Source organism: Nerophis ophidion, linkage group LG11 (assembly GCF_033978795.1).
Source record: "Nerophis ophidion isolate RoL-2023_Sa linkage group LG11, RoL_Noph_v1.0, whole genome shotgun sequence".
NCBI lineage: Eukaryota > Metazoa > Chordata > Actinopteri > Syngnathiformes > Syngnathidae > Nerophis > Nerophis ophidion.
Genome location: NC_084621.1, coordinates 12645773 through 12672678, shown reverse-complemented (window position 1 = coordinate 12672678; position 26906 = coordinate 12645773). Strand labels below are relative to the sequence as shown.

The following is a 26906-nucleotide window of genomic DNA, read 5'->3' as shown; positions in this document are numbered from 1 at the left end:
CCAGAACCATCCTAGTAAATTTGTCAGTGTGCTAAAAATACACTGCGATTCTATGTTCTAGAGCAGGGGTGCCCACACTTTTTCTGCAGGCGAGCTACTTTTCAATTGACCAACTTGGGGGGATCTACCTCATTTATATATATCATTTATATTTATTTATTTATGAAAGAGACATTTTTGTAAACAAGTTAAATGTGTTTAATGATAATACAAGCATGTGTAACACATATAGATGTCTTTCTTTCACGAAGACAAGAATATAAGTTGGTGTATTACCTGATTCTGATGACTTGCATTGATTGGAATCAGACAGTAATGATGATAACGCCCACATTTTCAAATGGAGGAGAAAAAAATGTGTCCTTTCTGTACAATACCACATGAAAGTGGTTGGTTTTTGGCATCTAATTCATCCAGCTTCCATACACTTTACAAGAAAAACATTGGCGGCAAATTCCGTAGCTTGCTTGATTGACATTCACGGCACCCGAGGGTCTTGTGAGATGACGCTGGCTGCTGCCAGTTCATTATTATGAAAAAATGACAGAGAGGAAGGCGAGAAACACTTTTTATTTCAACAGACTTTCGCGCCGTCCCTTCCGTCAAAACTCTAAAGGCCGACTGCACATTTCCTATCTTCACAATAAAAGCCCTGCTTCATGCTGCCTGCGCTAACAAAATAAGAGTCTCGGAAAGCTGGCGTGCACAAGTGATATGCACGCCAGCTTTCTGAGGGATCGCTTGTGCACGCCAGTTTTCCGAGACTCTGTATTTAGTTAGCGCAGGCAGCATGAAGCAGGGCTAGGAAATGTGCAGTCGGCCTTTAGAGTTTTGACGGAAGGTACGGCGCGAGAGTCTGTTGAAATAAAAAGTGTTTCTCGCTTTCCTCTCGGTCATATTTTAATAATAATGATCTTGCAGCAGCCAGCGTCATCTCACAAGACCCTCCGGTACCGTGAATGTCATTTAAGTGACGTCTTGGTGAAAATTGATGATCACTAATTTTTAGGTCTATTTTTTTTAAAAGCCTGGCTGGAGATCGACTGACACACCCCCCACGGTCGACTGGTAGCTCGCGATCGACGTAATGGGCACCCCTGGTCTACACTAAGTTTCATTTTCAAAGCTGTGTGGGTGGCACTGGGAGCAGGTGGGTAAAGTGTCTGGCCCAAGGACACAATGGCAGTGATTAGGTTGGTAGAAGCGGGGCTCGAACCTGGAACCCTCAAGTTGCTGGTACGGCCACTCTACCAACCGAGCTAAACCGGTTGGTAGAGTTGCACCTGGATGGAATCAACTGTTATGAGAATCCTGACTAACGCCCCAATTAGACTGATTAATGCAGTAAATTTGTGATAAATAAAGACAAAACATCAGTTTTTTCCCTGATTGGTGTGAGGTATTGATATCCTTTTTCTGTTACGTGACCAAACATTCTTTCTAAAGACACACCACAGTGGTCATTTGATCGTTTCGCCACCCAACCAGCCTGGCCTCTCCACTGTGGTGTGAAGAAGACATCAGGCTGCAATACACGCCTTGGAAAGTCAAGCAGGGAAAATAACAGCTAGATTCACACTTAATTGTAGACATTTTTCTTTTACAAGACTCTGCGGTTTCAAAGCGTTGGTGAAAATACCACCCAGGAACGAGGCGATATCGGAGAGGCTGGCGACTGGCGGGCATTGAACAGAAGGCCGTGCAGGGCTGCTGACGGCCATGGAGCTGTGGAAGCAGGTATTGAAAGACGACAGTGTACAAACCCCGTTTCCATATGAGTTGGGAAATTGTGTTAGATGTAAATATAAACAGAATACAATGATTTGCAAATCCTTTTCAACCCATATTCAGTTGAATATGCTACAAAGACAACATATTTGATGTTCAAACTGATAAACATTTTTTTTTTTTGTGCAAATAATCATTAACTTTAGAATTTGATGCCAGCAACACGTGACAAAGAAGTTGGGAAAGGTGGCAACAAATACTGATCAAGCTGAGGAATGCTCATCAAACACTTATTTGAAACATCCCACGGGTGTGCAGGCTAATTGGGAACAGGTGGGTGCCATGATTGGGTATAAAAACAGCTTCCCCAAAAAATGCTCAGTCTTTCACAAGAAAGGATGGGGCGAGGTACACCCTTTTGTCCTCAACTGCGTGAGCAAATAGTCAAACAGTTTTAGAACAACGTTTCTCAAAGTGCAATTGCAAGAAATTTAGGGATTTCGACATCTACGCTCCATAATATCATCAAAAGGTTCAGAGAATCTGGAGAAATGACTCCACGTAAGCGGCATGGCCGGAAACCAACATTGAATGATATCCTTATATCACCCATGTGGTGATATAAGGATATCACCACATGGGTTCAGGAACACTTCAGAAAACCACTGTCACTAAATACAGTTGGTCGCCACATCTGTAAGTGCAAGTTAAAGCTCTACTATGCAAAGTGAAACCCATTTATCAACAACATCCAGAAACGCCGCCAGCTTCTCTGGGCCTGAGGTCATGTAAGAAGGACTGATGCAAAGTGGAAAAGTGTTCTGTGGTCTGACGAGTCCACATTTAAAATAGTTTTATGAAATATTCGGCATCGTGTCATCCCGACCAAAGAGGAAGCGAACCATCCAAACTGTTATCGCCGCAAAGTTGAAAAGCCAACATCTGTGATGGTATGGGGGTGCATTAGTGCCCAAGGCATGGGTAACTTACACATCTGTGAAGGCACCATTAATGCTGAAAGGTACATACAGGTTTTGGAACAACATATGCTGCCATCCAAGCGCAGTCTTTTTCATGGACGCCCCTGCTTATTTCAGCAAGACAATGCTAAGCCAAAATTCAGCATGTGTTACAACAGCGTGGCTTTGTAAAAAATGAGTGCCGGTACTTTCCTGGCCCGCCTGCAGTCCAGACCTGTCTCCCATTGAAAATGTTTGGTGAATTATGAATCGTAAAATACGACAGTGGAGACCCCGGACCGTTGAACGACTGAAGCTCTACACAAAACAAGAATGGGAAAGAATTCCACTTTCAAAGCTTCAACAATTAGTTTCCTCAGTTCTCAAACGTTTATTGAGTGTTGTTAAAAGAAAAGGGGATGTAACGAAGTGGTGAACATGCCCTTTCCCAACTACTTTGGTACGTGTTGCAGCCACGAAATTCTAAGTTAATTATTATTTGCAAAAAACTAAATTTAGTTTATGAGTTTGAACATCGAATATGTTGTCTTTGTAGCGCATTCAACTGAATATGGGTTGAAAATAATTTGAAAATCATTTTATTCTGTTTATATTTACATCTAACACAATATCCTAATTCATGGAAACTGGGTTTGTATATATATATATATATATATATATACATATATATATATATATATATATATATATATATATATATATATATTATATATATATATATATATATATATATATATATATATATATATTAGGGCTGGGCAACGATTAAAAATTTTAATCGAAGTTAATCGCGCTATTTCTCCAATTAATCGCGCTTAACTGCATTGTATACGCAAAGCCCAATAATGAATTCAAAAGTAGTGTGTAGTGCACCTTTATTGGAATATTCTCCCACATGAACAAAAGCACCAAAACATTTGTTGTGCAAACACAATTTAAATCAGTCCTTGTTAAACAGTAGCAGTTAAATAGCATATTTCATGAAAATCAACTCAAAAAATGTAAATACAAACATTTAAGCTTATTGCCACTGCCAGGGTATTTAAGTTGTCCTGTTTGTTATGGAAAATAAATATAATCTACATACAAATCTCTGAGCCACAATCATAACATCCGAACAGGCAATTTCTGAGGTAACAGCAGAAACATTTTTTTTTCCAGGGATCTTATGTTTAAAAAAACCTATATTATAGGTAGTGGGCTGTTTTAGGGAATTTTTGATCAAATTATCCGTGGTAGCAATATTAATAATGTTGTGTTTATTCTGCGTAGTGCACTTAAAATAATTATGACCATATCTAGGAATTGATATGATGTGAATTATCCGATTGTTTGCTTGGTGCTTTGATAAACTGAACACATCATATACATGGTACTATATTGTGATGTTATGAGCCAGGGAAAAAAAGAACTACCCTACCCAGCATGCAACAGGAGTGACGAGCATGCGCGGTAGCCCGGTATAGGTTGTGTCGCCATGACGGCATCTTGTATGTTGTGATATGCACGCTCTGAAAGTAAACGTTAAGAACTCAGCCAACACTCCTGGTCTGCATTATTCATAAATAGACAGACAACACATATACTCCGCTGCTTCACAGGCCGCTGGATGTAGCCGGCAAAGTATTCCCATGCTAGCTAGCCGGTCTAGCAAGCACGCGTCATTCAGTCCAAAACGGCCCGATCTATCCACATCCAGAATTGTCTGGCGGTCGTAAGTGATCCCGGAGTGACCACGCTGTAAGCCAGCCATGAAATTTGCAGAATTGTCCGGTATTTTTGCCCAAATGTTCCATCTTTACCAAGAGCCCCTCGACAACGAAGCCCATTCAGGCGACGCCATCTTGTTAAGAAAAGGCGTTAACAAAATAAAAGCATGTAAACAACATACGCAAATGTGCGATAAAATAATTGTCGGCGTTAATAGATTGATGAGTTAACTCGTAATTAACGCATTAATTTGCCCACCCCTAATATATATATATATATATATATATATATATATATATATATATATATATATATCACCAATTTAGTGATCAAGTGTACGGAATATGTACTGTACTGTGCAATCTACTAAAAAAAAGTTTCATTGAAACTGAATAAAATTGCTTTGAGGTTGGTAAGCTTAACCACAATTACTCCGTACATTAGGCGGAATAATTTTATAGATATATGTATGATAATTGTATGGGGTTATAAGGCGCACTGTCGAATTTTGAGAAAATGAAAGGATTTCAAGTGTGACTTATTGTCATTAAAATCCGGTACTAGGGAACGGAAAGGCGTTTGTAGAGTCATACTGTTTTTCTCTCAGGTGTGACTGAAACAAACAGATGACACAGAACAGTCAAAGCACCAGTGAGCTAATTTGACCCAGACTTGCAACTCTGCATGGATGTAATACCCCACCGAACAAGCAGCTACCTCGCCTCACCCCCACACCCCCACACCCCCTCCTCTGAACCGCGAAGAATGTGCGTTACATGTGTGAGATTTGCCCAGCATGCAGAATGTTTGTGGCTGATGAGGACCGTGAATGGGATCAGTGTTTCCACATGATGTCACATATTTTCTTTATCAGCCCGCCGGTTAATGACCTCAATCTCGCGCACGTTTCCGCGCGACTAATCCGCTCGCCCGCAGGACTGTACTCTATATTTACAGTAACCGCCGCCGGTGTAGTTGCACCTTTTAATGTCTGCAATCAGACTTACTGGGTTGCTCGCTGTTTCATTCCTGGAAGTCAGGGAAATACTCTAAAATGTTTCCCCATCGGAAATAACACAAAACTTCATAAAAACCTTTTCAAAATGACTGTAATACAAGTGTATAAAGAAGTTGACCACCGTTGTTAGTACTGTGAACACTAATGATGAAGGCAATTTGTATAAAAATGATCCATTCGAGGGCCCGACTTACTAAGATCCAAACACACAGCGTGTGCAATCTATAAAAGAGGGTGTATTATTAGTGGGTGTGTTAAGTGTGATTTACTAACACTGTGTGCAGAACATCCATCCATCTTCTTCTTCTTATCCGAGGTCAGGTCGCGGGGGCAGCAGCCTAAGCAGGGAAGCCCAGACTTCCCTCTCCCCAGCCACTTGGTCCAGCTCCTCCCGGGGGATCCCGAGGCGTTGGACGTGCCCTAAACACCTCCCTAGGGAGGCGTTCAGGTGGCATCCTGACCAGATGCCCGAACCACCTCATCTGGCTCCTCTCCGTGTGGAGGAGCAGCGGCTTTACTTTGAGTTCCTCCCGGATGACAGAGCTTCTCACCCTATCTCTAAGGGAGAGACCCACCACACGGCGGAGGAAACTCATTTGGGCCGCTTGTACCCGTGATCTTGTCCTTTCGGTCAGAACCCAAAGCTCATGACCATAGGTGAGGATGGGAACGTAGCTCAACCGGTAAATTGAGAGCTTTGCCTTCCGGCTCAGCTCCTTCTTCACCACAACGGATCGATACAGCGTCCGCATTACTGAAGACGCCGCACCGATCCCCCTGTCTATCTCACCATCCACTCTTCCCTCACTCGCGAACAAGACTCCTAGGTACTTGAACTCCTCCACTTGGGGCAGGGTCTCCTCCCCAACCCGGAGATGGCACTCCACCCCAGACAGTCTTATTTAAATGATGTACGATACAGGCATCACCACGGAGACACTTTCATTTACTGCTCATGCACGTTATCATGCTGCTATATATATATATATATATATATATATATATATCCATCCATCCATTTTCTACCGCTTATTCCCTTTCGGGGTTGCGGGGGGCGCTGGCGCCTATCTCAGCTACAGTCGGGCGGAAGGCGGGGTACACCCTGGACAAGTCGCCACCTCATCGCAGGGCCAACACAGATAGACAGACAACATTCACACTCACATTCACACACTAGGGACCATTTAGTGTTGCCAATCAACCCTAAATATAATTCTATTTTAGTTACTTTAGTTACTTGAGGTAGCGACTTGTCCAGGGTGTACTCCGCCTTCCGCCCGAATGTCACTGAGATAGGCTCCAGCGCCCCCCGCAACCCTGAAAGGGACAAGCAGTAGGAGATGGCTGGAAGGATTTTAATTACTTTATTGAGCTTACAACCAGGTTTCACGGTGGCAGAGGGGTTAGTGCGTCTGCCTCACAATACGAAGGTCCTCCAGTCCTGGGTTCAAATCCAGGCTCGGGATCTTTCTGTGTGTAGTTTGCATGTTCTCCCCGTGACTGCGTGGGTTCCCTCCGGGTACTCCGGCTTCCTCCCACTTCCAAAGACATGCACCTGGGGATAGGTTGATTGGCAACACTAAATTGGCCCTAGTGTGTGAATGTGAGTGTGAATGTTGTCTGTCTATCTGTGTTGGCCCTGTGATGAGGTGGCGACTTGTCCAGGGTGTACCCCGCCTTCCGCCCGATTGTAGCTGAGATAGGCGCCAGCGCCCCCTGCGACCCCGAAAGGGAATAAGCGGTAGAAAATGGATGGATGGATGGATGGAGCTTACAACCCCCTGGCGCTGTTTTTGTACTTTTTAAAAAAAATTAATAATATATCTAAATTGTTTTTAAATGTTGCAATTTATAAATAAAGATTTATGAAATTTAAAAAAAAAAAAAAAAAAAAGAAGTCTGTTTTTTTCTATATTCGACACATTCATGGCAACTTGTCCAGGGTGTACTCCGCCTTCCGCCCGATTGAAGCTGAGATAGGCACCAGCGCCCCCTGCGACCCCAAAGGGAATAAGCGGTAGAAATGGATGGATGAATTCCGCCCGATTGTAGCTGAGATAGGCGCCAGCGCCCCCCGCGACCCCAAAAGGGAATAAGCGGTAGAAAATGGATGGATGGAGGGATGGGTTTCTAAATTAAAAAAAAAAAAATAAAATATATATATATATATATATATATATATATAAAATACATAAATGAATACAAAAATAAATAAATAAATAAATCAAGGCTGTCCTATTCTACATTAGATGCATTTGTGGCGACTTGTCCAGAGTGTACGCCACCTTCCGCCCGAATGTCGCTGTGATAGGCTGCAGCACCCCCTGCGACTCGGAAAGGGACAAGCAGTAGGAAATGGATGGATGGATTTTAGTAACTTTATTGAGTTTACGACCACTTGGCGCTGTTTTGTGCTGTTCTTTTTTTTGTACTTTTTAAAAATTACTATTATTTCTCAATTGTTTGTAAATGTTGCAATATATAAATAAAGGTTTAGAAAACTAAAAAAATAATACAATTAAATGTGCTATATTCGACGCATGTGTAAAACAGCGCTCCCTGTCGTGTTTACCTAAACCCATCCAGTTGGTACTTGGCGCTCCCAAGTGACATTTTTATTCCACTTCATCATCGTTCAGATGACAAATCGTACCTGTAAAAAATATTTCATAATTATTTAGCCTGTTAGACTTACTTGTAAAGACCTACACAACGTTTTTACTATTTCTCTTTTCGTGGCGAATCTCCGGAATGAAATAAACGCCGCACGCCAAACCGGAAACCACGTGGTTGTACGGAAAGCGAGTTTAGCAGAACACGAGCCTTGAATTTCCAAAGTTTATTTTTAAGGGCTTTTTTATTTGTTTATCTTATACAATACGTTTTTTTCAAACATTTTGCAGCTATGTCGTCGTTCAGAAAAGCCTTAAAATCCCGACAGAGGAACCACCATGAGCGGTCTCAGGTGAGCTAAATGCTAACATGGCCACGCTTGTGTTTATTAAACATGATTTGTTATTTAACACATAAACCTTGTCTGTGTCCACTCAGCCTGCCTTCAGGAAGCATTTGGGACTCCTTCAGAAGAAGAAAGACTACAAACTCCGCGCAGAGTAAGTTTACAAATTTGTCGAGGCCAGTGTTTATCAACCACTGTGCTGCGGCACACTCCTGGGAGATTGTCTACTTTCACCTATTTGGGTAAAACGTTTTTTTTGCAAACCAGTAATTAGGGCTGAACGATGTGGCCTTTTTATCAATATCTCGATATTTTTAGGCCATGTCACACTACACGATATATATCTGCATATTTTTCCTTAGCCTTGAATGAACACTTGATGCATATAATCACAGCAGTATGATGATTCTATGTGTCTACATTCAAACATTCTTCTTCATACTGCATTAATATATGCTACTTTTAAACTTTCATGCAGAGAGGGAAATCACAACTAAAAGTGTATTTATTAAACAGTTATGAAGCAGTGGCACAAACATTCATGTCATTTCCAAAACAGAAAGTGCAAGATTGTCACAGACATTTTAAAACAAGATATGAGTGCACTTTTGTGCATGATGTCACTAAGATGACATATTAAAACAGTAAATTAAAGTGCACTTTTTGTACAGAACGCCACTACAATAGTTTAAAACAAATTGCACTTTTGTGCATGATGTCATACAAGATATTTCAATAAATGTCAAATAAAAATGAGTTGCATAACAGGAAATCAAATAGTGTATGTCCTTCACTATGTGGTAGGTTCCTGCGGACGTTTTCTCCTTCTGTTGTTGACTATTTTTTTTCATACGCTGTTGATTTGGAAATGGTTGCTTGGGCATTTTGTCGGCATGGCACCGGTTGGAGTTGTTGACATGCAGAGTTTCAAGCACTCTTCATTCTCTAGGGCAGTGGTTCTAAAACCTTTTTTCAGTGATGTACCCCCTGTGAACATTTTTTTTAATTCAAGTACCCTCTAATCAGAGCAAAGCTTTTTTGGTTGAAAAAAATAGATAAAGATGTAAAATACAGCACTATGTCATCAGTTCCTGATTTATTAAATTGTATAACAGTGCATAATATTACTCATTTGTAGTTGTCTTTCTTGAAATATTTGGGGAAAAAAATAAAAATAATTAAAAACTTGTTGAAAAATAAACAAGGGATTGAATTATAAATCAAATTTCTACACTTAGAAGTAATCATCAACTTAAAGTGGGGATTGAAATCCATCTGGATTCATGAACTTAATTCTAAACATTTCTTCACAAAAAAAAAAATCTTTAACATCAATATTTATGGAACATGTCCACAAAAAAATCTAGCTGTCAACACTGAATATTTAATTGTTGCATTTCTTTTCACAGTTTGTAAACTTACATTCATATTTTGTCGAAGTATTATTCAATAAATATATTTATAAAGGATTTTTGAATTGTTGCTATTTTTAGGGGCGGTATAGCTCGGTTGGTAGAGCAGCCGTGCCAGCAACTTGAGGGTTGCAGGTTTGATCCCCGCTTGCACCATCCTAGTCACTGCTGTTGTGTCCTTGGGCAAGACACTTTACCCACCTGCTCCCAGTGCCACCCACACTGGTTTTAAATGTAACTTAGATATTGGGTTTCACAATGTAAAGCGCTATGAGTCACTTGAGAAAAGCACTATATAAATATGATTCACTTCACTTCACTTAGAATATTTTTAAAAATCTCACGTACCCCTTGGCATACCTTCAAGTACCCCCAGGGGTACGCGTACCCCCATTTGAGAACCACTGCTCTAGCGGGTGACATTTCAAATGATGCTACAAATGACCATTAACACTACTTTTTCTTAGCAACGCTTTTGCCGCATACTTGACATATTACGGGTGTCTGTTCAACATCTTCCCGCTTGAAGCCAAACCACCGCCAGACGATGGACCCCCTTTCTTACCACTCTGCTAGCATCACAGCTAACGTTACCATGCCGCTACCTCTCTGCTCGGCGAGGGCGTATGACTTTGCATGCGTGACATCATGTGACGTATATAAGAAGATGCGCTTGTTTTATGTCCCTGTGAGAAGGAGAGATAAGAAAGAGTGAGAAACACCTGTGGTGTAATGCCCGCAGCAAAAAGCAACTGCGTGAGAAGGTATACTCCAATATCACCATATAGTCATTTTCTGTATCGCACAGAGACAAACCCGCGATGTTTCGAATATGTTCGATATATCGCCCAGCCCTAGTTACATTTTTTTTTTTTTGCAAACCATTAATTGTAGCCTGTAAAATTGTGTTGTTGTTGAGTGTCAGTGTTGTCTAGAGTCAGAGGTGGGTAGTAACGCGCTACATTTACTCCGTTACATCTACTTGAGTAACTTTTGGGATAAATTGTACTTCTAAGAGTAGTTTTTATGCAACATACTTTTACTTTTACTTGAGTATATTTATAAAGAAGAAACGCTACTTTTACTCCGCTCCATTTATCTACAATCAGCTCGCTACTCGCTACTTTTTTTTTATCGATCTGTTAATGCACGTTTTGTTTGTTTGGATTTTGTCAGTAGGAATTACGCATGCTTTCGTTTCACCAATCAAATGCAGTCACTGGTGACGTTAGACCAATCAAACAAAACCAGGCGGTCACGTGAGCATCACACGTCGAATCCGACCTAAAAAAGTTGAAAAACTTATTGGGGTGTTACCATTTAGTGGTCAATCGTGCGGAATATGTACTGTACTGTGCAATCTGCTAATAAATGTTTCAATCAATCAATCAAAAGTGTAAAGGAAAAACGACACTTTATTTCAACCGTACTTCGCGTCACAAGCCTAGAGGCTGATCGCACAGTTCCTGTCTTCACAATAAAAGCGCCGCTCCATCGCGCCTGCGCTAACAAAATAAGAGTCTCCGAAAGCCAGCGCAAACAAGCGAGCAAGCTACGGAGTTTGCCGCCAATGTATTTCTTGTAAAGTGTATAAAAACGAATATGGAAGCTGGACATATAAGATGCCAAAAACCAACGACTTTCATGTGTTATTAGACAGAAAAGAGGAACTTTTTTTCTCCTCCATTTGAAAATGTGGACATTATCAGCACTATACTGTCTGATTCCAATCAATGCAAGTCATCAGAATCAGGTAATACACCAACTTATATTCTTGTCTTCATGAAAGATAGGAATCTATGTGTGTTAAACATGCATGTATATTCATTAAAACACCTTTAACATTTCAACAAAAACGTCAAAATAAAAAACTATAAATTATATACTGTATATATATATATATATATATATATATATATATATATATATATATATATATATATATATATATATGATATGTGTGTGTGTGTGTATATGAGGTAGATCACCTCGACTTGGTCATTTATTAAGTAATTGATTAACGTTGAAAAACTTATTGGGGTGTTACCATTTAGTGGGCAATTGTAGGGAATATGTATTGTACTGTGCAATCTACTAATACAAGTTTCAATCAATCAATCAATTAATAAATGCCTACTGAGCCTATGGTGCTGTTAAGTTATTGTGGCTCAATTTGCCTTATTTTTTTTATTTTAATGTATTATTATTTAATATATATTATTGTTTTAGTTGCTTAAGAGATATTCCTGGCTATGAATTTGCTCATTGCTCTTTTTATGTTTTGTGCATTATCTGTTGCCGTAATTATTAAACGAACAGGTTACTCATCAGTTACTCAGTACTTGAGTAGTTTTTTCACAACATACTTTTTACTTTTACTCAAGTAAATATTTGGATGACTACTCCTTACTTTTACTTGAGTAATAAATCTCTAAAGTAACAGTACTCTTACTTGAGTACAATTTCTGGCTACTCTACCCACCTCTGTCTAGAGTTCAGCAAAATAACCGTGTAATATTCTTCCATATCAGTAGGTGGCAGCTGGTAGCTAATTGCTTTATAGATGTCGGAAACAGCGGGAGGCAGTGTGCGGGTAAAATTGTGTCTAATGCTTAAACCCAAAATAAACAAAAGGTGAGTGCCCCTAAGAAAAGGCAGTAGGTGGCAGTAGATGTGCCTTTGCGTTTTTTCAAAGCAAAAACTGTGCCTTGGCTCCAAAAAAGGTTGAAAAACACTGGTCTAGGCTTTACCATAGATATTTAACTGCAGCCATTGATTGTGTTCCAACAGTGATTACCACAAGAAGCAAAACACCCTCAAAGCCCTTAAGAAGAAGGCTCTGGAGAAGAATCCAGATGAGTTCTACCATAACATGATCAACTCACAGATAAAGGTAACCATATTTTTCTAATCTGCTCCTAATCTTTTGAAAACAGGGCAAAAATGTGTCAAAACTGCAATCTCTATTGCCTGTGCTATTATGTGTGACAAATACATTGGGACCGGGTGATATTTTTAATGATTTAAATAAGGACCAGGAGAGAGAGAAAAAAAAGAATGTTCCATCCATCCATTTTCTACCGCTTATTCCCTTTTGGGGTCGCTGGCGCCTATCTCAGCTACAATCGGGCGGAAGGCAGGGTACACCCTGGACAAGTCGCCACCTCAATGCAGGGCCAACACAGATAGACAGACAACATTCACACTCACATTCACACACTAGGGCCAATTTAGTGTTGCCAATCAACCTAACATTTGTATTTCAAATGTAATCCTGGCAGCATGGTAGACAGGGATTGGTTTGTGTGCGCCTCGCAATAAGAAAGAGCCAGGTTCAATCCCCGGGCTGGGGATCTTTCTGTGTGGAGTTTGCATGTTCTCCCCGTGACTGCGTGAGTTCCCTCCGGCTTCCTCCCACCTCCAAAGACATGCACCTGGGGATAGGCCCCTCCCACCTCCAAAGACATTCACCTTGGGATAGGCCCCTCCCACCTCCAAAGACATTCACCTGGGGATAGGCCCCCTCCCACCTCTAAAGACATGCATCTGGGGATAGGTTGATTGGTGACACTCAGTGGCCTAGTGGTTAGAGTGTTGTGTTGTGAGTTCAATCCCAGGCCCTGTCATACCAAAGACTATAAAAATGGGACCCATTACCTCCCTGCTTGGCACTCGGCATCAAGGGTGGGAATTGGGGGTTAAATCAGCAAAAATGATTCACGGGCGCGGCCACCACTGTTGCCCACTGCTCCCCTCACCTCCCAGGGGGTGATCAAAGGTGATGGGTCAAATGCAGAGAATAATTTCGCCACACCCAAGTGTGTGTGTGACAATCATTGCAGCTGAGTTGGGCTTCGGCACCCTCCCGCGACCCCGACAGGGACAAGCAGTAAAAAAAAAAAATGGAAAGATAGATGGAAGTAAACGTCCTCTGATTATAATCCTCTTAGCTATCAACACAGAAAGGAAAGAAAATGTCAACACAACCATGGAAACACTCAAGGTAAAAAAAAAGCTCTAAAAATCCCTTTTTTTTGACTCTTATAACGTCTTAAATTTAAGATACAAAAATATTTAGAATGTAAGAAATGCTTAGAGTGTAACAAAATAGTGTGAAAATTTTAACTTGGAGAAATCTGGGAGGAACTATTTTTTGCAGGTTTAGTTCCACTTAATTTGCTCTGTTATTCCTATTTAATTGTGGAAAGGAAATCATGTTATTTGAAAGTAATTATTATTTAAATATTATCGGACCAAATCATTTTAGTTTTAAAGTCGCACATTTGTTATATTTTGTAATTTATTTTTATTTTATTTTATGGAAAAGTCACCACTGCACTTCAGTTCGTACCGAATGTTTCCATTTTCCTGAACAGAGAACAGAGGAAGGTTGAAAAAAAGAAGTGGGCGTGGCTAAGCTCTACGGTCCGTTTTTAAAAATCCAATAAACTGCCATACTGTCGAGGTGACCATTCCTTTGGTATCGACAATTTATTTTTCTCTCTCTGCAGCACTCATTTTTACTTTCTCTTCTCACTCCATGCAGAGAATCAACAGCGAGATGGCATGATGGTGCAACCAAACTTGATACTGTTACGTGATTGGCTCTTAGCGTGTTCTCTCCCATTGCTAAGTGATCACTTCCTGTTTTGTTGGGTTACAAGAACGAGAGTGAAGTCATTCATACAACCAACTTGGCTTTTTAGCTAGCTGCCGTCGAATGGTTACACTTATCATTACACCATGTACAAAATAAAATAGCTTTGAGGTCGGTAAGCAAAACCAGAATTATTCTGTACATTAGGCGCACCGGTTTATAAGGCGCCCTGTCGATTTTTGACAAAATTAAATGATTTTAAGTGCGCCTTGTATTCTGAAAAATAGTGTGTATGCTAGTACGACTTCCAAGCAATAAGGTATCCACAAATCAGTGAAGAGCCGTTGCTTATCGTTATCTCTTTTAATGTTGTGCCCGGTCCACAGGATGGCATTCACACGTCTAAAGAGGGGGACCCGATGACAGAGGAGCAGAAGAAAGTGATGAGGACTCAAGATATCAAATACGTGGAGCTGAAGAGGGTGGCGGAGTCAAGGGTAAGTTATACAACATGTAAATTTGAATCCGTAATGTGCTTTTACACTATTGGTACTCCGCTACAGGGAGTCTATCCCACTTCCTTATTTGTTATACATCTTATCTCCTGCCACTCTGTCCTCCAGACTCATTGTTTTAAGGAGATGCCAGTAAAACATGGAGTCACCTGTCTTGTTTTCAGATGTCCACCAATGTGTGATACAAGATTGATGTTCTAACATTTAAGAATAATTCAGCAGTCAAATGTAGCTTGCACCCGGAAAGTATTTACAGTGCTTCACTTTTACCACGTTTTGTTATATTACAGCCTTTTCCCCAAAAGGTTCTAAAGTCATTTAATTCTTCAAAATTCTTCCCCACACTGACAATTTCAAAATGTTTCTAAATTTGTTTTGAAAATGTATTACAAAAAAAAAAAAAAAATCACATATACAGTACAGGCCAAAAGTTTGGACACACCTTCTCATTCAATGCATTTTCTTTATTTTCACGATTGTAGATTGTCACTGAAGGCATCAAAACTATGAATGAAGACGCGTGGAGTTATGTACTTAACAAAAAAAGGTGAAATAACTGAAAACGTTTCATATTCTAGTTTCTTTAAAATAGCCCCTCTTTGCTGATTACTGTTTTGCACACTCTTGGCATTCTCTCCATGAACTTCACGCACACCTGTGAAGTGGAAACCTTGTTTTCAGTTGTTTCAACTTTTTTTTGTGAAGTACATAACTCCACGTGTTCATTCATAGTTTTGATGTCTTCAGTGACAATCCTGTTGTTGTAAAGGAAGCGCATTGAATGAGAAAGTGTGTCCAAACTTTTGGCCTTAGACAAACTTTAATGATCCACAAGGGAAATTTTTCCACACAGTAGCTCAGTTACAAATGATGGAAAAGATGGAAAGGTATAAAATACACTAAAAGCCATACAAAATATAACATATACCGTATTTTTCGGACTATAAGTCACAGTTTTTTTTTTCAGGGGGTGCGACTTATTATACTCAGGAGCGACTTATGTGTGAAATTATTAACACATTGCCGTAAAATATCAAATAATATTATTTATCTCATTCACGTAAGAGACTAGACCAGGGGTGCCCATTACGTCGATCGCGATCGACTGGTCGATCTCGGAGGGTGTGTCAGTCGATCTCAAGCCAGGGTTAAAAAATAGACATAAAAATGAGCAATCATCAATCATACCAAGACTTCACTTTCGTCAGTTGTTTGACATTCTCGGCACCCGAGGATCTTGTGAGATGACGCTGGCTGCTGCGAGCTCATATTTAAGAAAAAAATCACTAACAGGGCGGACATATTTTATTTCTAGAGACTCCGTACCTACTGTCAAAACTCTAAAGACCGACAACACAGTTCCTGTCTTCACCATAAAAGACCTGTTTCATCCTGCCTGTGCTAACAAAATAAGAGTCTCAGAAAGCTAGCGTGCACAAGCTAGCAAGCTACGGAGTTTGATGCCAATGTATTTCTCCCCCGCCCTCAGCGACCGCTTTCTCACTTGCTTGCCCACCCGCACACTCACTGACGTCACTCACCTGCTGCCAGACATTAAAGGGCCACACACATATGCTACTCTCATAACAAAGTGTTTAAAAACGAGTATGCAAGTTGGACAAATGAGATGCCAAATCCAACCACTTTCATGTGGTATTGGACAGAAAGGAGGACTTTTTTTTTCCTCCATTTGAAAATGCGGACGTTATCAGCACCACTGTCTAATTCCAATGAATGCAAGTCATCAGAATCAGGTAATACACCAACTTATATTCTTGTCTTCATGAAAGAAAGGAATCTATGTGTGTAAAACATGCTTGTATTATCATTAAGCACCATTAACTTGTTAACAAAAATGTCTCTTTCATAAATAGATAAATATAAATTATAAATAGGAATGAGGTAGATCTCCTCGACTTGATCAATTGAAAAGTAGCTCGCCTGCAGAAAAAGTGTGAGCGCCCCTGGACTAGACGTATAAGATTTCATGGGATTTATGGATTAGGAGTGAGAGATAGTTTGGTAAAGGTAAAGCATGTTCTATATGTTATAATTATTTGAATGACTCTTACCATAATATGTTAGGTTAACATAGCAGTTGGTTATTTATGCCTCATATAACGTACACTTATTCAGCCTGTTGTTCACTATTCTTTATTTATTTTAAATTGCCTTTCAAATGTCTATTCTTGGTGTTGGGATTTATCAAATAAATTTCCCCAAATAATGGAACTTATACTCCAGTGTGACTTGTATGTTTTTTTCCTTCTTTATTATGCATTTTCGGCAGGTGCGACTTATACTCCGGAGCGACTTATACTCCGAAAAATACAGTATATGTAATATTTACATAATATATGTACAGTATAGGATATACACTGATTTATTATGTTTATATCATACCTGTATATATAACAATTACCATGTACAATATTACAGTATATATGACATATGCAGCATAATATAGAGAGTAAATCCAGCAGAAAATATATATTTTAAACAAAGACAAGTAGCTAACATTCAAAGGTGTCAGGTAATAGACATTAGCCTGTACTGTACATAAGTATTCACAACTTTAGCACAATACTTTGATGTATCTTTTATTTAGAAATTACAGCTTAAATTATTTACTTTTGTGTTTTTATTTTAAATACATTTGCAAATTTCAAAAACATTTTCATATTATAATTATGGGTTTTTGTGTGGAGAATTTTTAGGAAAAAAATGAAGTAATTTTATTTAACAATTTTGGAAAAAGTGATGCACCGTCTTTCTGATTGCATTGTATTCTACACAGGATGTCTCAGGTAAGGGCAAAATAAATTCCAAAAAGAATACATTTGTGTTATTTCATGATTACAAGTCAAGGCACTGGAGATACTCTCGCCTCAGCTAATATGCAAGAACAAATCATTGAGAACAACAACTGAGACAAGCTGTAAATAAGAGGAAACCAGATGAACTGCGAGTCTAAAAAACAATAAATAAAAAATTCCTGTATTTAGTGTTTGCGAAACAATTGACCATTGAGTGGGGGGAAACAGAGACAATCATGGCTGAAAAGAAAATTTAAGCGCTACACACCATTAACCCTGTTGATCATTTCTTTTTCAGAAAATAGAGCGCATGAAGGCGAGTCTCCATCTTCTCCATGTGGATGGCAGACAAAAAAACAACCACACCTTTTTTGTGGATTCCAAAAAGGAAGGTTGGTAAACAAATGGGTTGTACTTGTATAGCGCTTTTCTACCTTCAAGGTACTCAAAGCGCTTTGACACTACTTCCACATTTACCCATTCACACACACATTCACACACTGATGGAGGGAGCTGCCATGCAAGGCGCCAACCAGCACCCATCAGGAGCAAGGGTGAAGTGTCTTGCTCAGGACACAACGTACGTGACGAGGTTGGTACTAGGTGGGATTTGAACCAGGGACCCTCGGTTTGCGCATGGCCACTCTTCCCCACTGCGCCACGTTAGAAAACTGAAAGGATAGTTGTATTTTGGCGCGCAACAGGGAGGAAACATTTCTGGAGTATAATCACATTAAATGAAAGATTGACACATTTTCATGGAAATTGATGATGGTAGGAAATGTGGGATGATTACTACAAATGTTGTCTCAGACACTTGTGACGTATTTGTTCCAGGCCTGACCCTGGTAAATTAATTGCTGCACAGTAAGATTACTATAAATAAATCTAATATTTTCGTAGAACATAAGACATGCACCTGGGGATAGGTTGATTGGCAACACTAAATTGGCGCTAGTGTGTGAATGTGAGTGTGAATGTTGTCTGTCTATCTGTGTTGGCCCTGCGATGAGATGGTGACTTGTCCAGGGTGTACACCGCCTTCAGCCCGATTGTAGCTGAGACAGGCTCCAGCGACCCCAAAGGGAATAAGCGTTAGAAAAATGAATGGATGGATAAAAAAGTTACAATTGTCAGGTTCAAACATTGACGACATCTATTAAAAAGACAACAAGCAAGGAATTAAAGAGAGACAGGATTCAATTTAGCTCAATGAGGAGAAACGTCTCTGCTGTACTCTTTGTACAGTCTTCCACCACACTCTGACAAGAGAATTCTACACCTTTTATTTGTACTTTCCCTGATTACATGGCGACAGCTGTTTCTAAAGGGAGGGGGGTCGTAAACAGCCGTCGCTCTTGGTCACAAAACAGGCCAAAGAAAAGATGCCGGAGCTTGCGTCAGGTCCTGCTTCCTCTCCGCTTTGTAGATCTCTAATCAAGACAAGATCTTCCTGTGGATTACAATAGATCAAAGAAACCGACACCTTCATGTCGCTTTCCATCGTACACAGTGAAGTTTTACAAACCTTTTGCTTGGTAAGATCTAATAGAGCTTTTGTCTTCTCGCCGGGAACTCATGGCAACACAAAGTTTTGTGATAACTTAGATACAATTGTTCTGACAACAATCTTCTAAATAATTTATTCAAACAGAATCTAAGTCATTTAAATCAAATAACACCCTTAGAATCACCTGTACACCCAGTAAAGCAGCCTTGTGTGCATTGTACTGTAGATTACAGTACACACCCAAAGGGTTTCGTGGGCAGAAAAGAATGCTCCCATTGAATTGTTAGCAGACTTTTTATTTGTTTATGTATTTATTTACGACTTAGAATGCATAAAACAACATATGTTCATGTCTCATATACAGGGATTGTGAATGATAGAAAGCACATCTTGTTCTAATTTTTGCATATTTCCAGTACGACTGATCTGCTGATATGGTCAGAGTGCAGAAGCGTTCCCATCGTGATGTCAATCGACGGAAATTGCCGTAAACATTTGTAGCGGAATAGTCAATATTCCGGTCTTAATTGTGGCAATTTGTGGTGGCTCGGGGGTTGTTTTAATGAATACAATGAAACCCAATGAAGTATATAAAGTCAACTTCTTTTTTCCATTCTATTGGTACTTTAAGTGGCGCGCTGGTCTTCGTTTATCACACGTCTCGTCCTTTGACATTGCTTATGTCAAATGCTCACCAATATATCATTGATGAGGCAGGAGTTGAAGATTAAATTGAAAAGAAAAAAGTTGTTCTTCAAAAATGTGGTCAATTTGATTGTTGCAGAGCGCTGAGATAAGCCGTCGTGTTGCCAGCGGTGTTCAGTTCACCCTTAACCCGGAAACCGAAGTCCCCCTTGGTGAAAATCTAATGCCACAACGCAAATAGAAAATATGACAAATGCTGCACTTAAGTACATATAACACTTCATTTAGGTCAGACGTGTAGAATATGCTTCAAGAAAATATTCGATGTCGTGAAGACAAAATATTTGAAGCGTGAAGAGGCGAGGAACTTCTTAAGTGAACATTTTGCCATAAACCATGCAGGATGATTACAACTGTACAGTATGAATGACACATCATTCATTTTTCAATGTCTTTTTTGTGGACTGTCATCAGTACTTCTATAAACCTGTCATAGTGTTTTCGAAATCTTTAACAAAAAAGGAATTTCAGAGCACATTATTAAGGTGACCAGGGAAGAAAGATTGAATATAAAGCTGACCTGGGTGAATTTTAAGGCCTGAGAGCCACATGTGTGGCCTGTTTAGCTTTTCAATCCTTAACATTTTTTTTTATCTTTAAGATGGAAAGTGTAGCTGCAATTATGATGTGCAGTGATGTTTTCTAATGACCGTAAGTCTTGAACTACACAAAGTATTTCAATGGTTCGAATCTGCGCTTTTGCATGATATACTAGAAACTATGGTCATCTAAGTAGGGCTGGGCGATAAGGCCTTTTTTTAATATCTCAATATCCTTGGGTCATATCGTGATACACCATATAGGGACGGCGTGGCGCAGTGGGGAGAGTGGCTGTGCGCATCCCGAGGGTCCCTGGGTCAATCCCCACCTAGTACCAATCTCATCACGTCCGTTGTGTCCTGAGCAAGACACTTCACCCTTGCTCCTGACGGGTGCTTGTTAGCGCCTTGCATGGCAGCTCCCTCCATCAGTGTGTGAATGTGTGTGTGAATGGGTAAATGTGGAAGTAGTGTCAAAGCGCTTTGAGTACCTTGAAGGTAGAAAAGCGCTATACAAGTACAACCCATTTATCATTTATTTATTTATATATCTGGATTTTTTTGCCTTAGCCTTGAATGAACACTTGCTGCATGTAATCACAGCAATATGATGTTTCTCTGTGTCTACATTCAAACATTCTTCTTCATACTGCATTCATATATGCTACTTTTAAACTTTCATGCATAGAAGGAAATCACAACTAAGTCAATTGACCAAAAGTGTATTTATTAAACAGTTATTAAGCAGTGGCACAAACTGAAAGTGCAAGATTGTCAGAGACATTTTAAAACAAGCTATGAGTGCACTTTGGTGCATGATTTCATTAAGATGACATATAAAAACACTAAATCAAAGTGCACTTTTTGTACAGAACAACACCACAATAGTTGAAAACAAATAAAGTGCACTTTTGTGCATGATGTCACACAAGATATTTCAATAACTGTCAAATAAAAATGAACTACATAATAGGAAATCAAATAGTGTTCGTCCTTCGCTAGGTGGTAGGTTCCTGCGGACATTATCTCTTTTTGTTGTTGACAATATTTTCCATACAGTGTTGATCTGGAAATGTTTGCCTCGGCATTTTGATGGTGTGGGCGTGTGGCACCGAATGGAGATGTTGAAATGCGGAGTAAACACTCTTCATTCTCTAGCACAAGGGTGCCCATTACATCGATCGCGAGCTACCAGTCGACCGCGGGGGGTGTGTCAGTCGATCTCCGGCCAGGCTTTTAAAAAAAAATAGACCTAAAAATTAGTGATCATCAATCTTCACCAAGATGTCACTTAAATGACATTCACGGTACCGGAGGGTCTTGTGAGATGACGCTGGCTGCTGCAAGATCATTATTATGAAAATATGACCGAGAGGAAGGCGAGAAACACTTTTTATTTCAACAGACTCTCGCGCCGTACCTTCCGTCAAAACTCTAAAGGCCGACTGCACATTTCCTATCTTCACAATAAAAGCCCTGCTTCATGCTGCCTGCGCTAACTAAGTACAGAGTCTCGGAAAACTGGCGTGCACAAGCGATCCCTCAGAAAGCTGGCGTGCACATCACTTGTGCACGCCAGCTTTCTGAGACTCTTATTTTGTTAGCGCAGGCAGCATGAAGCAGGGCTTTTATTGTGAAGATAGGAAATATGCAGTCGGCCTTTAGAGTTTTGACGGTAGGGACGGCGCGAAAGTCTGTTGAAATAAAAAGTGTTTCTCGCCTTCCTCTCTGTCATTTTTTCATAATAATGAACTGGCAGCAGCCAGTGTCATCTCACAAGACCCTCGGGTGCCGTGAATGTCAATCAAGCAAGCTACGGAATTTGCCGCCAATGTTTTTCTTGTAAAGTGTATGGAATCTGGATGAATTAGATGCCAAAAACCAAGCACTTTCATGTGGTATTGTACAGAAAGGACAACTTTTTTTCTCCTCCATTTGAAAATGTGGGCGTTATCATCATTACTGTCTGATTCCAATCAATGCAAGTCATCAGAATAAGGTAATACACCAACTTATATTCTTGTCTTCGTGAAAGAAAGACATCTATATGTGTTACACATGCTTGTATTATCATTAAACACATTTAACTTGTTTACAAAAATGTCTCTTTCAAAAATAAATAAATATAAATGATATATATAAATGAGGTAGATCCCCTCGAGTTGGTCAATTGAAAAGTAGCTCGCCTGCAGAAAAAGTGTGGGCACCCCTGCTCTAGCAGGTGACTTTTCAAATGATGCTACATATTAGCAGTAATGCTACTTTTTGTAGCAACGCTTTTGCCCCACACTTGACAAATTACGGTTGTCTGTTAGACATATTCCCACTTGAAGCCAAACCACCACCAGACGATGGACCCCCTGCTGTTTTTCTTGGGAATAATTATTCCTTCATTTGTTACCAGATTCACCTTCTTTCTTTCATATTACCACTCGCATGGCTCCCGCTAGCACCACAGCTAACGTTGCCCATGCTGCTACCTCTCTGCTCCGCGAGGGCGTTTACTAGAGATGCGCGGTTTGCGGTCTCTTCCGCGGAGTCCGCGGGTAAACCGCGGGTCAGGCGGGTGACATGACGAAACAATTGATTTTAAATAAATTCAGGCTGGTGGCGGTTGAACCATTCGGAAATATTTGATATACATGGTTCAGGGATCGGTAGCCTTTACCATTCAAAGAGCCATTTTGGACCCGTGTCACAAAGCAAAGAAGACATTAGGAGACGCAAACATTCTGACGAATGTCTGCCGGCAATCACCCAGTTAATAAGTATTAGGGCGAGCTATGAAGCTATCGCCTCTGACGCCTTCTACATGTACAATCTACTTGCCAGTCCAGCAACATGTTGTGTGTGGCTTCCGCAGACACACGCACACGACTGCAAGGCACGCTGGGTGATACTGAGTACACTAATGGTTGTGATATAAACAATTTTAACACTCTTACTAATATGCGCCACGCTGTGAAGCCACACCAAACAAGAATGACAAACACATTTCGGGAGAACATCCTCACAGTAACACAACATAAACGCAACACAACAAATACCCAGAATCCTTTGCATCCACGAGTCTTCCTGACTATATTATACACCCCACTAGCAGCAAACCCCGCCACCCCCCCACCCCCCTTGCGTCGGTAAGGTGGGCGTAGTTGGTGGCGCGGGGGTGTAAAATATAGTCAGGAAGAGTCATGGATGCAAAGGATTCTGGGTATTTTTTGTGTTGCGTTTATGTTGTGTTACTGTGAGGATGTTCTCCCAAAATGTGTTTGTCATTCTTGTTTGGTGTGGCTTCGCAGCGTGGCGCATATTAGTAAGAGTGTTAAAATTGTTTATATCACAACCATCAGTGTACTCTGTATCACCCAGTATGCCTTTCAATCTTGTACATGTGTTTGCGGAAGCTGCATTCAACATGTTGCTGGACTGGCAAACGGTTCGTACATGTTGTAGAAGGCGTCAAAGGCAATGGCTTCATAGAACGCCCTTATTCTCGTTATCTGGATGAGCACCAGCGGATATTTGCGTGAATGTTAGCGGCTGCCATTGTCTTCTTTTCTCTGTGAAACGGGTTAAAATAGCTCTTTGAGTGGTAAAGGTGGCCGACCTCTGATATATAACAGCGGGCGGGTGCTGTTCTGATAAAATGTTGGTTCGGGTGGATGACGACTTTAGTGATGCGGATGATATAATTGCCTATCCGCGCATCTCTAGCGTATACGTATGTGAGGTATGTAAGAAGGTGTGACAAGAAAGAGAGTGAGAAAGAGCCTGTAGTGTAATGCCTGCAGCTAAAAGTAACTGCATGAGAAAGTATACTCCAATATCACCATATAGTCATTTTCTGTATCACACAGAGACAAACCTGCATTAGATCGAGTATATCGATATATTGCCCATCCCTACATCTAAGTCACAGCAGCTCAGATGAGGCACCAAGCAGTGTGGGTTGGGAGTGTTTCCACAGAGTGTTTCCAGAGCAGCCACCTGAAGGAAATTTTTACTACAAAGTTCTAAAGCTTAGTGATATATCAGATTGTAGGTAGGTTTTTTTTTTGTTTCCCTTCATGTTTGTTGCGTTTCGCTTGATTGTAAAATCAATCAATCAATCAATGTTTATTTATATAGCCCCAAATCACAAATGTCTCAAAGGACTGCACAAATCATTACGACTACAACATCCTCGGAAGAACCCACAAAAGGGCAAGGAAAACTCACACCCAGTGGGCAGGGAGAATTCACATCCAGTGGGACGCCAGTGACAATGCTGACTATGAGAAACCTTGGAGAGGACCTCAGATGTGGGCAACCCCCCCTCCCTCTAGGGGACCGAAAGCAATGGATGTCGAGCGGGCGTAACATGATACTGTGAAAGTTCAATCCATAGTGGCTCCAACACAGCCGCGAGAGTTCAGTTCAAAGCGGATCCAAGACAGCAGCGAGAGTCCCGTCCACAGGAAACCATCTCAAGCGGAGGCGGATCAGCAGCGTAGAGATGTCCCCAACCGATACAGGCGAGCAGTCCATCCTGGGTCCCGGCGAGCGGTCCATCCTGGGTCTCGACTCTGGACAGCCAGTACTTCATCCATGGTCATCGGACCGGACCCCCTCCACAAGGGAGGGGGGGACATAGGAGAAAAAAGAAAAGAAGCGGCAGATCAACTGGTCTAAAAAGGAGGTCTATTTAAAGGCTAGAGTATACAGATGAGTTTTAAGGTGAGACTTAAATGCATCTACTGAGGTAGCATCTCGAACTGTTACCGGGAGGGCATTCCAGAGTATTGGAGCCCAAACGGAAAACGCTCTATAGCCCGCAGACTTTTTTGGGGCTCTAGGAATCACTGATAAGCCGGAGTCTTTTGAACGCAGATTTCTTGCCGGGACATATGGTACAATACAATCGGCAAGATAGGCTGGAACTAGACCGTGTAATATTTTATACGTAAGTAGTAAAACCCTAAAGTCACATCTTAAGTGCACAGGAAGCCAGTGCAGGTGAGCCAGTACAGGCGTAATGTGATCAAACTTTCTTGTTCTTGTCAAAAGTCTAGCAGCCGTATTTTGTACCAACTGTAATCTTTTAATGCTAGACATGGGGAGACCCGAAAATAATACGTTACAGTAATCGAGACGAGGCGTAACAAACGCATGGATAATGATCTCGGCGTCTTTAGTGGACAGAATGGAGCGAATTTTAAATGTCGATCAAGAGGGGGTGTGATGTTCATATGTTGTCAACATTCAGTGTTTTATTGGTCACAGTTAATATTGTAAAACCCACATTGTTTATTTTCATGTACATTTGGGTGTCTCATTCAGTAGACAAAACAAACTTCCATTCCGTTTTTTAAGGCGGTCTGTCAAAACTTTTTTAGCATTCAATCAGATATTGTGAATGTTTGTAATAGTTTTCCTTAAAATCAGATATTCTGGTCCCCAGACACATTGTTTCCCTCTAAATTCGGCCCCCGGGTCAAAATAATTGCCCAAGCCTGATATAAATTAGACAACCCTATTTGCATTGTTTGCTTGCTGATTGTGGATTTTCGACCATCTTGTAATATTTCAACACACGTGTGCGTCCGCAGTGCAGTCGTTTGACTTGGCCCAACACCTCAACACTGTCCCCGAGCTGCTGGATCGAGTCTACAACAGGCCCACTGTGGACACGCTGAGGACCAAGCGCTTTCACACAGGCATACAGCCCATCCACCTCATGGTACGTCCTAAGAAATGTTGGTTGGTCCCTAAAAAATAATTACAATACCAGCTGGAAGTGACTGTTTTCACCCCTCCACTCATCTGTAGAAACTGTCCAAGAAACAGTCCTTCGAGTACAGGCTTCTTTCCCAAAGGATCGACCGCGAAAGCAAATTATTTGTCATCAGCCAGAAAATCCAGACCCGCAAGGACCTACAGGTAACATAACTATTTTCTAGCTTCTGAGGTCGACTTTCTATTTTTTAATCACATCTTTGTGTGCGCCAGGATAAAGCCAAGAAAGTGAAAGTAAAGGACGAGACACCTGGTTCTGCTGCCGTCTACAAGTTTGAGACCAAGAGGAAACGCTGAGTCGCCACAGTGCTGGAATTTACTGCTACTCCTAGTTGTTGTACATACAAACACTTCTTTTCTCTGCCAGGTAATGAACAATAAAATATATTTGACTCCACTCTCCAATGCTGGGTTTTGCATAATTTAAGACTTTAAAATGAGAAACCCTAGTGCGGGGTCGACCTGGTGGCACTCTGGTGCTTTTAAATAGACCTCCTTTTTAGACCAGTTGATCTGCCGCTTCTTTTCTTTTTTCTCCTATGTCCCCCCCTTCCTTGTGGAGGGGGTCCGGTCCGATGACCATGGATGAAGTACTGGCTGTCCAGAGTCGAGACCCAGGATGGACCGCTCGCCTGTGTATCG

General features: G+C 40.8%; 1 protein-coding gene across 1 annotated transcript; it reads left to right on the top strand.

Moving 5' to 3' along the window:
• The first annotated feature begins 8112 nt into the window (after positions 1-8112).
• On the top strand, positions 8113-26661 carry utp11 (UTP11 small subunit processome component). The gene is made up of 8 exons (XM_061915104.1): positions 8113-8401; positions 8488-8549; positions 12598-12700; positions 14791-14901; positions 18034-18127; positions 26078-26208; positions 26298-26408; positions 26478-26661. Exons 1-8 carry the CDS (start codon positions 8342-8344, stop codon positions 26559-26561), a joined length of 756 nt encoding a protein of 251 aa, XP_061771088.1. The 5' UTR covers positions 8113-8341; the 3' UTR covers positions 26562-26661.
• Positions 26662-26906: the final 245 nt, after the last annotated feature.